General features: G+C 38.7%; 1 protein-coding gene across 1 annotated transcript in view; it reads left to right on the forward strand.

Moving 5' to 3' along the window:
- Positions 1-10,275: 10,275 nt before the first annotated feature.
- EXOC2 (exocyst complex component 2) overlaps positions 10,276-12,033 on the forward strand; it is a 396,050-nt gene continuing 394,292 nt past the window's right edge. The window contains exon 1 of the mRNA XM_007935377.1: positions 10,276-10,393. Coding sequence (XP_007933568.1) covers positions 10,276-10,393 — 118 coding nt within the window. The remainder of the gene's footprint in view (positions 10,394-12,033) is intronic.

Here is a 12,033-nt window from a genome sequence, read left to right on the forward strand (position 1 = left end):
TTACTGGACATTTACATGTATTTTCTTCAGAGAAATGTCTATTCAGATCATTTGTTCCTATCTATTTGTGTTGTTTCTTTTTATGTTATTGTGTTGTAGGACTTCTTTGTCATCTGAATAAAAGTTCATGAGATATATGATTTGCAAATATTTTCCCTATTGTTGTGTAGTCTTTTCACTTTCTGATGGAGACCTCTGAAGCATCATCATTTTAAATTTTGGTAAGTCCAGTTTACTTGATTTTGCTTTTGTCACATGTACTTTTGATGTGGTATCTAAGAAGGCTTTGCCTAAACTAAGATCAGAAAGACTTATGTTTTCTTCTAAGAGTTTTGTCTTCTACATTTAGGTCTGTAATTCACTTGGAGTACATTTTAACATATGGAGTAAGGAAGGGATTCAACTTCAGTGTTTTTACATGTGAATATTGAGTTGTTTTAGCACCATTTGTAGAAAAGATTACTTTTCTCTCTGTTGGTTAAAAAGTAAGAATTCATTTCTATATTCTCAGTTCTAGTCTATTGATATAGAGGTGTGTGTTACTTGATGTGTATTTTGGCAGTATTAGACTGCATATACATCTGTGATCACATCAGGTTTTTTCCCCCCCAAAGGGAAAGCTACTCTCTATTTGCTTATTATTTCCTCCTAATGGTTTTATAGGCCCCAAATCCAGAGTTTTGCTACACTGGACCACTTAAAGGGTACAAACAAGTGAGGCAGAGAACATGGTTCTGGACATGAACGCTTGAGCTATGTCCAGTGGGTGCACAGGTTGCTGTAGGGGCTGGTAGGCTCAGGCTGCTACTGCTGCTCAGGTGAATGGAACAACTGGTGTGAGTGGATCCACTCCACTTCCTCCTCATTGGCTTCCCTCTCTCCATTCCTGCCAATGCTTTCTCACCCACTACTGCTGCCACTACTTGTTCCTCTGATTTTTGCCAGCAGCTCTAGCAGCAGCAGCAGCCACAACAACAGTGTCAGGAGCTGCAGTGAGGATGACTGAAAGTGGGATCCTAGTAAGTTTAATATGGTGTTTGTCCATTGTCCAAATCACTTATGTCTTATTTCATAGAACATATCATGGACATTAAGTGATGCATACCTGTATATGTCTATCTGTATGCTAGTACCACAGGAGTCCCTGGGTGGCATAATCAGTTAAATTCTAGACTACTAGCCAAAAGGTTGACAATTCAAACCCACTCAGAGGCTCCATGAAAGACAGGCCTGATGAGCTGGTTCTGAAAGGTCAAAATCTTGAAAACCCTATGGAGTAGTTCTACTCCACATACTTGGAGGTGCCCTGAGTCAGAATTGACTTGATGGCAACTAACAACAGCATTCTAGCACCCCACTATCTTGATTATCATAGTTTTATAAGTTTTGGTATTGGCAAGTATTAGTCCTCTATCTCTGTTCTTCTTTTGCAACATTCTACTGACTATTCTGTGCTCTTTGCATTTCAGTATAAATTTGAGGATCAGATTGTAAATTTCTGTAAAAAATCCTGCTGGGAACTTGATAGGATTGAATTGAATCTGCAGATCAGCTTGAGAATCATTGCCATTTAATATTAAGCCTTATGACTCCTGGGAGCTCTTGTGGCGTAGTGCCTAAGGCATTTGACTGCTAACCAGAAGGCTGGCAGTTCAAAACCACCAGCCACTCCTTGGAAGGAAGACTGGGAAATCTACTTCTGTAGAGATACTGCCTTGGAAACCCAAGGAGGGGTCGCTATGAGTCAGAATTGACTCAATGGCAGCGAGTTTGGTTTGTCTGACTCATGAACATGGACTCTTTACATTTATTTAATGTGCTTTCATTTTCTTTGTAGTTTACAAAGTACAAGTTTGGCACTTTTTTGTTAAAGTGTATTGCTGAGTATTTTGTTCTTTCTGATGCTTTCTTATTCAGTAATCTTTTTTATTTGTAATGTTTTGTATATGCCTAATACTTCTCTCCCTTTCCAGTCCTCTACATCTTTTTCTTTTTTAATTCCAATGTTCTATTGATATCGTAAAACATTCAGAAAATGTTTGATTTCTGTCAGCAGTTACATGGCAGGTTTATGTATTTATTTTTTTGCCAGGTATTGTGTGCCAGTCACTAGGTATATGGTATTGGTTAAAGATTATGTGTTCTCCAAGAAGAGGCATATATACAATAGTTAAGATTTAACACACCAAATACTAGAATTATGTAGGGGACACACAGGAAGAGGAGAAAACAGGGAGGCTTTTGTAGAGAACATAACGATTAAGCATGACCTTGAAATATTGGGAAGGGTTTAACAAACTTGCAAAGACTTTCTATTTAGGGAAAATAAGATAGATGAAATAATAAAAACATAAAGGTACTTGGCTATTTTTATAAGAAGTGAATGGGCTTATGCAGCAAGAGTGTAGGATGAGTGAAGGAAATGATTGAGTATGAAATAGGAGATTTAGAAGAGTCTAGTTGTGACTGTTTGAATATGATGTTAAGGAATTTGAAGTGCCTGTAACCCACGGAGTACTGGGGTGTGATAGAAGATTTTCTTTTAAAATGTGGATGATGTTGATTAGGTCTGTATTTGGATAATTAACTCTAGTGTTTGTTGAGAATGGAAGGGATTGCAGAGATAATAGGGAAAAAGTAAACAGGAGTTTATTATAGTTTCTTGGAAGAGAAGAAGATGAAGGTCTGGACTGGTAGAGCAACAATTGTTGTTGTTGTTGTTATGTGCCGTCGAGTCGGCCCCGACTCATAGCGACCCCTCCTTGGGTTTCCGAGGCAGTATCACTACGGAAGTAGGATTGCCCAACCTTCCTTCCGAGGAGTGGCTGGTGGGTTTGAACCGCCAGCCCTCTGGTTAGCAGTCAAGTGCTTTAGCCACTATGCTACCAGAGCTCCTATAGAATTCTAGAAAGGAAATGTTGACAAGATTCTATTTGATTCAGGGCATACGAAAAGGGAAGGAGAAGAGTCTAAGATATACTTGAGTTGACTAAACTGGGTTACTGGAAAAATAGTGAAATCATTCTGTACCTTTTGTTATTGTTATTTTGTTGCTTAATTTGTTTTAAATAAATTTTTATTTCTGTTAAAGTAATGCATGCACACAGTCAAAATTTGTGAACTGCGGTCATTTTCCTAACCTTCCCCACTCTTCTACTCCACTCACACAGGCTTCCATCCCAAGCTCAGTTAGGTCTCTCTTCTGGAATCTACCTCCATATTTCCAGTATATCTAATCTGCCATTTGACAGTTTTTGACATTAGCTATCAGTCTTCCATTATGAGATATAAAAATATTGCACTCTTTTTCCCTCCTCTCATCGCTCCACTATAACACCCCTTCCTGAAAAAAATCCACCCCACCCCATCCCCAATCTGTTGTGGCCATATTGCAACCTTTGGTTAAACCAGTGGTCCATTCCTACATTATTCCTACATTGTTATAGTGTTGTTCTGACTCATAATGACCCTATAGGATGATGTAGAGTTGCCCTATAGAGTTTCCAGGGCTGTAAATCTTTACAGAAGCAAACTGCCACATCTTTCTTCCATGGAACAGGTGGTGGGTTTGAACGGCAACTTTTAGATTGGCAGCTAAGCCTTTTAACCACTGTGCCACCAGGCTTCTTCCTGCATTGTTAGTGTTACTATATATATTTTTTTTTCTTCAAAGGCTTGCATTATATTGACCATGTTTTCTATTTTATGTTATTCTTTGGTTGTCTTGAAGGTTTTAAGAGCTCTTATTCTTGGATTAATTCATTTTCATATTCTTTTAAGGGTAAAATATTTTCTCTGTCTGGGGATATTAATTTGGAATCAAAGTTTACAATATTTTTGAAGTATTTTTCTGTTCCTTGTACTTTCTTTTTTTCCTTCAGTATTTTTTTTTGTGTGTTTGTTTGTCTTTCATCTTCCTCTTACACATTTTTGTTAAATATCTGGTAATCTTTGTCTGTTCTTCTATAATTTAGAGTGCTGTGAACAGCTGATTTGAGTCAGTTTGTGAGTTTGTCTGTAAGGGGCTTCACCATTAAGTGATGTGTCAGGAAGCAGGCATTTACTGTTGGGTAGGGAGGGAGGATGTTATCTGGAAGGATCTTGGGCTCTTCAGTTTCTCCAGACAATGTTCTTGTAGTTATATGCCAAGATGGGGCAGGGTAGAGTTGTGACAGATAGGCTATATACCTTGTGGACAGTCTTATGAGAGCAGGGTAGGGGAAGAAGACTGAGTATTTCCATAGTTTGTTGTGTAGGTTTACACCTAATTACTGTTTTCAGTCTCCCTCTAATTGTTTCCACATTCCTGCTGTGCCTGGTGTCTCTGAGTCCTGACTGTGTCTCTCTGGTTTGTTCAGAATTAAAACTTCTGATCTCTTGCCTGACTACAGGGTGGAGGCAGGATCCAGGTGTAACATTTGAGTGTATAAACATATATGTACAGTAAAACCTGTGAAAGCTGGACCTTGATGGACTCCTGTATTTTTCCAAATCTCTCAAGTTTTCAGCCTTTGACAAGGTGCATGCAGTCGTACCACATTTCTATTGCTTTGTATTAGTGGAAAATATTTGCAGTTTTATTCTCTGTCAAGTTTCTGCTTTACACGGGTTCTGGCTTTGAGAGGTTTTAATGTATTACTAACAAATTCTCACTGTTTTGCCCTGAGTCTCACTCCACATTTTGCAGCGTTGGATGCTCTGAACACTTGAGGAGTTCTTCAGGGGCTTATTAGGACTTATTATTATTGATTGTGTGTCAAGTTGATTCTGACCTATAGTGGCCCTTTGTAAAACAGAACAAAACACCGCCCAGTCCTGCACCATTTTCACAATCATTGACACATCTGAGCTCCTTGTTGTAGCCACTATGTCAGTCCATCTTGTTGATGGTCTTCCTCTTTTTCACTGACCTTCTTCTTTACCAGTCATGCTGACCTTCTCCAAGGACTGGTTTCTCCTGATAACACATCCAAAATACGTAAGACAGTCTCACCATCTTCCTTTTTAAGGAGCATTCTGGCTGTTTTTCCAAGGAAATTGGTTGCCTGTTGTTGTTGGCTGCCATTGAGTCAGCTCTGAGTGATAGCGACCCTCTGTACAACAGAATGAAACACTGCCTAGTCTTGTACCAGCCTCACAGTGCTTGCTATACCTGAGCTTATCATTGCAGCCACAGCATTAGTCCATCTCATTGAGGGCCTTCCCCTTTTTCACTGACCCTCCACTTTACCAAGCATGATATCCTTCTCCAAGGAATGGTCCCTTCTGACAACATGCCCAAAGTAGTAGAGACAAAGTCTGGCCATTCTGACTTCTAAGGAGCATTCTGGCTATACTTCCTCCACCACAGATTTGTTTCTTCTACTATGGTAGAACATTCCATGGTACATTCAATAATCTTCAGCTACACCATAATTCAAATGCATTGATTCTTCTGTGGTCTAATTAATTCATTGTCTGCTTTCACATACATATGAAGTGATAGAAAACACCATGACTTGGGTTTTGTGCACCTTAGTCTTCAAAGAGACATCCCTGCTCTTCAGCACCTTAAAGAGATTTTTCAACAGATTTTCCCTGTGCAATATGTCATTTGTTTTCTTGACTGTTCCCTCCATTGGTGTTGATTATGGAACCAAGTAATATGAAATATTTGAGAACTTTAGTCGTTTCTCCATTTATTGTGATGCTGCTTATTGGTCCAGTTGTGAGGATTTTCATTTTCTTTATGTTGAGGTGTAGTTCATACTGCAGACTGTAGTCTTTAATCTTCATTGGTAAGTGATTCAAGTCATCTTCACTTTCAGCAAGCAAGGTTTTGTCATCTGTATATCGCAGGTTGTTAATGACTCTTCCTCTATTCCTGATGCCATGTTCTTCTTTGTATACTCCAGCTTCTCATATTATTTGCTCAGCATGCAGATTGAATAAGTATGATGAAAGGATACAACTCTGATGCCCTCCCTTTCTGATTTTAAGCCATACAGTATCCCCTTGTTCTGTTTGAACGACAGCATCCTGATCTATTTACAGGTTCTTCATGAGCACAATTAAGTGTTCTGGAATTCCCATTCTTTTAATGTTATCCATAATTTGTTATGATCCACACAATCGAAAGCATTTGCTTGGTCAATAAAACACAAATAAACATCTTTCTGGTATTCTTTGCTTTCAGCCAAGTTCCATCTGACAGCAATGATATCCCTCTTTGATATCATCTTCTGAATCCAGCTTGAATGTCTGGAAGTTTCTTATCAACATACTGTTACAGTTGTTTTTGAGTCTTCAGCAAGATTTTACTTGTGTGTGATATTAATGATATTGTTCAATAATTTCCACATTCTGTTGGATCATCTGTCTTTGGAAGAGGTATGAATATAGAACTCTTCCAGTCAGTTGGCCAGATAGCTCTCTTCCAAATTTTGTGGCATAGAAGAGTAGGTGCCTCCAGTGCGACATCTGTTTGTTGAAACATCTCAGTGACTATTCTGTCAGTTTTTGGGGCCTTTTTTTTTTTTTTTGTTGCCAATTTGTTCATTGCAGCTTTGACTTCTTCCTTTAGTACCATCAGTTCTTGATCATATGCCATCTCCTAAAATGCATGAGTATCAACCAATTCTTTCTGGTACAGTGACTCTTTGTATTCCTTCCATCTTCTTTTGGTGTTTCCTCAAATTTTGCCCATAGAATCTTTCAATATTGTAACTCAAGGCTTGAATTTTTTCTTCATTTCTTTCACCATGAGAAATGCTGAGTGTGTTCTTCCTTTTTGGTTTTCTATCTCCAGGTCTTTGCACATCTCGTTATAATAATTGACTTTGTCTTCTCGAGCTGCTCTTTGAAATCTTCTGTTCAGCTCTTTTATCATGTCATTTCTTCCGTTTGCTCTAGGTACTCTCTGCTCAAGGGCAAGTTTCAGAGTCTCTTCTGACATCCATTTTGGTCTTTTCTTACTTTCTTGCTTTTTTAATGACCTTTTGCTTTCTTCATTGATAATGTTCTTGATGTCATCCCACAGTTCCTCAGTATTTCGGTCATTAGTGTCCAGTGCATCAAATCTGTTCTTTAGTACATCATTAGTGTTCAGTGCATCAAATTTAGATGGTCTTTAAATTCAGATAGAATAGAATCAAGGTCATATATTGGCTCTCATGGACTTGTTTTAATTATCTTCAGCTTCAACTTGAAATTGTATATGTGCAGTTGATGATGGTCTGTTCCACAGTTAGGTCCTGGCCTTGTTTTGTCTAAAGATACTGAGCTTCTCCATTATCTCTTTCCACAGATACAGTTGATCTGATTCCCGTGTATTCCATCTGGTGGAGTCCATGTGTATATCTGCCATTTATGTTGTTGAAAAAAGATATTTGCAATAAATAAGTCATTGGTTTTGCAAAATCCTATCATGTGATCTCTACTGCCATTCCTATCACCAAGGCCATATTTTCTAACTACCAGTGATTCTTTGTTTCCAACTTTTGCATTCCAATCACCAGTAATAATCAACGTATCTTGATTGCATGTTTGGTCAATTTCAGACTATAGAATTTGGTAAAAATCTTCCATTTTCTCATCTTTGGCTTTGGTGGTTGGTGTGTAACTTTGAATAATACTAATGTTACTGTATAAAACAGAGGTTTAGAACAGAATTAGTGTTATTATTGAATAATAATAGTACTATGGTCTTCCTTGTAGCCATATGGATATTATCCTATCACTGACAGCATTGTACATCAGGATAGATCTTGAAACATTCTTTGTGATGATGAATGCCACTCTGTTCCTTTTCAATTTGTCATTCCCAGCATAGTATGTCAGATAATTATCTGATTCAGAATACCCAACACCAGTTCATTTGAATTCACTAATGCCTAGGATATCAATCTTTATGTGTTTAATTTCATTTTTGACACCTTCCAACTTTCTTAGGTTCATACTTCATGCATTCTGATTTCTGATTATTAGTGAATGTTTACAGCTGTTTCTTCCCATTTTGCATCATTCCCCATCAGGAAATGAAGGTCCTGAAAGTTTTATTCCATCCATGTTATTAAGGTCGACTTTACTTTGAGGAGGCAGCTCTTCCCCAGTCATATTTTTGAGTACCTTCTCACCTAAGGGTCTCATCTTCTGGCATTATATCAGACAGTGCTTCAGTTTTCCAGTATGTATCAGACAGTGTTTTACTGCTATTCATAAGGTTTTCTCTGGTCAATACTTTTAGAAGTGGATGACCCCTTCCTTCTTCCAAGTCTGTCTTAGTCTGGAATCTCCAATGTTGATTCTTCCTCAGGGATGTGTTCTGGGTCTATATCCTGCTCCCTTTTTTCTATCACTTTATCTTGCTTCTTTGTCTTGACTGTGATGGTCTGTTTTCTCTGAGACATCATGGCATTGTTGTGTTTAGATCTCCATTAACTGTTTGTGAAGAGCAGCCAAGGGTGAGACAGGTGCTTCTTGGTGGTTTTTATCATTGGTCCCTTGGTTGAGAAGGAAGTGGTGGCTCTCACTCAGAAAGTCAATCTGCAAGAGGTGTGGATGTAATTGTGTTGTATGGGGACTGTTGCTGCCTTCCACTCAGACAAAAATAACAATTGAATAACCATCAAAAAATTAAAAGCAAATGGACAAAAAATACACCGTGTAATCACACAAGAACCATAACCCAGAAAAGAAAAAAGGGAAAATGAAAAAAAAAGAAACAACATCTGCAATATCTGGGGAAAGACAATAAGAGAATAAAGGTAGAGAGAGAGATAATGAAGAAAAAAATGGGAAAAACACAAAAAGATAAAACAAGGAACATGGTTAACCACGAGAAAGAAAATAAAAATTGCAACCAGGAACAGGGAAAAGAACAAAAGCTGAAAACTAGAACTTGGGATGGGAAGAATAAGGAATAATAGTTAAAAGGACAAAAGTAATAATAATAATAGTAGTTTTAAAACAGACAAAAGCAAACTAAAAAACAGAAGAAAGAAAATAAAGAAATTGGGGTAGGGCAGTGCAGGGCACCCACACTCCATCTAAGCACGCAGCCTCGGATGAAATTCCTGCCAGGCCAGAAGGTGGGTGGGAGTGAGGGATGGCTGCACTGCTGTTCATCAAGAAGGTGTAGAGTATAAGTGTATCAAGGGGAATGTCACGCCTTTCCAGTTGTCATGTCCAGAATGTCCTTGAGGTTCCTGGCAAGTGGAGCCTGTTCTTAAGTCCCTGGAATCTGGGAGAATGCTGTCACGTTAAATATCCAAAATGGTCAAACCGCTTGTAAACATTCAAAATGGCTGTGCCTCCGGGACCCGCAAAAATCCACAGCTCAGCCTGCCTTCCTCTTTCCTGTTGCCCCTTTTATTCCTCAGCGGCCAGAGTAGTCCTCTGTGCAATCCCTGACTAGCAGGGGTGATTTTTAGGTTAATTCTTAGGTCCTACCACCGCTTGGCAATTTCCAAGCTGTCTGTGCTGTGGGGATTGCTACCAGACCACAGTTCCACATGTCTCTATTTTTGGTGTTTTCATGCAAATTCTTTGGTAATTGGAGTTTATTCTACTTCTATATCCTTCCCTTCAAGGCTCAGGGATCCAGGATTATCTTCTTTATCTGTGTTAATTGGTTCCCCTTTTCTTTGTTGAAGAGGGTCTGTGCAGTCTTTCTGCCTATTACACCATCTTACCTGAACTCCCTCCTGTATAATTTTTATGAACATAATTAATCTGAATATCTTCCTTACATAACCTAGAAGTAGAACTTTAAGTTAATAGTAGAAATGCTTACCATAGTCCCTGGTACATTTAGGATTGAGCAGATGTAGGTGTGGAGCTAAATATTGACATTATACTCTATCTGGTATTACATTAAAAGTTCCTTGATCTAAGAATCTAGTTTTCCATTTTTTTCTGATGTATTTATTGCTTCACTAAGTAGACTGCCCTAAAGAAACATGATGTTCAGTAGATGTTGACTAATAGGCTAAGTGACAGTGAAAAATTTAGAACTAGATTTGTAAGGGAATTTTTGTTTTTTGGTACTGAATATCTACCATTGCCGTAAGGAAGGTTGGGCAATCTACTTCTGTAGTGATACCACCTCGGAAACGCAAGGAGGGGTCGCTATGAGTTGGGTCTGACTCAACAGCACATAGCAACAACAACAATAATAACAGCATCTACCATTGTTCTATTTCCAGTTAATGCTTATTTTATGTGTCACTAACTTTTTTCTTTTTGTTTAACAGTTCACTTATATAACAAGGTCATCCATTTGTTCTGAAAAGCATCATGTCTCGGTCACGACAACCTCCCCTTGTGACAGGAATCTCTCCAAAAGAAGGAATTCCATGGACCAAGGTCACAATCAGAGGAGAGAACCTGGGAACTGGTCCAAATGACCTCATAGGTAAGGCCAACAACTGTCTTTGTGCATCCATGGTACACATACATTTATATTGGTCAACTGTGGCAAGATATATTATTTTGAAATTAGGAAGTAGATAGATCACAACACTGTGATTTATATAGAGAAATCTGAATCAAAATGAAAGAATTATTTGTTTCTCTGATTTTTCTGTTAAATCATTATTTTATGAAGGTATGTGCATAGTGCCTTTTACCAAGTTCTGTCCTTCTTTCAGAAAATTTCTTCCATCTGAGAATTGCCCCCATTTCCTCAGCTTTGAATTCTCTAGCTTACAGTGCCAAAGTAGTTTCCTGGCTATTTTTGCTCTCTTTGATTTTCCCTATTTGTATACCTGTCTCTATTCTTTCTCAGGTGCTCTCTGTGAATCTTGCCTTTTCTCTGTTCCTCACTGCTCTTTAGGATCAAATCTAAACCCAGTCTCCCATTGGAGTCAGCACCCCTTGGCTCTGTAGGTGGCATAGTTTCCAGCATCACAGTATCCTGCAAACCACCATAGTATGACAAACAGATAGGTGGTGGATCTTTTTACTTTAACCAAAACCAAACTGATTGACATCATGTTGATTCCGACTCATAGAGACTCTATAGGACAGAGTAGAACTACCCCATGGAGTTTCTAAGGATGTAATCTTTATGTGAGGCATTTTACTTCTTTCTATGAGCCACCCCCCCCACCTTTAAAAAATATTTTATTGTAATTTGGGTGCAAATTTATAAAGTAGATTCATTTTACTCTCAATATTTCATGCACATTTGGTTCATAGCCCCGATTACAATCCTAACAATAAAAGCTCTCCTCCTGCCTCCTCCCTGTGACTGACCTTTCCCTGTGTCTTTTTTATCTATGCATTCCTGTCTGTGCAGCTTTCCCTCGATTCAATTGCTGCCTTTCTGATATCTATACTTGATTGATCTGAGGGGTCCATCTCCCTTGGGTATTTGGGTGCATCTCACTGGGGTAGATGTTCTGCTTGTAGGCCTTTCTAGTCTGACTGAGAGCTAATTCATGGAAGTGAATCCTGTTCCAGGCCCGAAGGATAACCCTCAGCTGTAGTCTTGGGGGTTCCACCAGTCTCTATCTGACCAGTGATTCTGGTCATTTTTATGTTTTTGAATTTTATTCCACATTTTCCTCCCACTCTATCTGGGATCTCCAATTTTGATCCTTTTTCCAGTGGTTAGCATTGGTATGGGCACTCTCAGTTCTGATCTCAGGGTCATGAAGGCTGAGGTCCCTGTGGTCCATTATATCCTTGGATTAATTGTTTCCATATGACTTTGATTTTCCTCACTCTTCTTTGCTGCAGACAAGGGGAGGCCAGTAGTTGCATATTAGATGACTGCTCAAAAGATTTCAAGACCCCAGTCGCTACTAACCAAAGTAAGATGTAGAACAAGATTTTTATGTACTATGTGGTGTCAGAAGAGAAGACCAAAGTGGATGACAGAAGAGACTCTGAACCTTGTCCTTGAGTGGAGAATAGCTAAAGCAAATGGAAGAAATGAAAAGGTCAAAGGGCTTAACAGAAGATTTCAAAAAGCAGCTCGAGTAGACAAAACCAATTACTATAATGAAATGTGCAAAGACCTGGAGTCTGAAAACCAAAAGGGAAGAACAC

This window comes from Orycteropus afer, unplaced genomic scaffold (genome assembly GCF_000298275.1).
Source record: "Orycteropus afer afer isolate SDZICR_OR568_19922 unplaced genomic scaffold, OryAfe1.0 scaffold00027, whole genome shotgun sequence".
Taxonomy (NCBI): Eukaryota; Metazoa; Chordata; class Mammalia; order Tubulidentata; family Orycteropodidae; genus Orycteropus; species Orycteropus afer.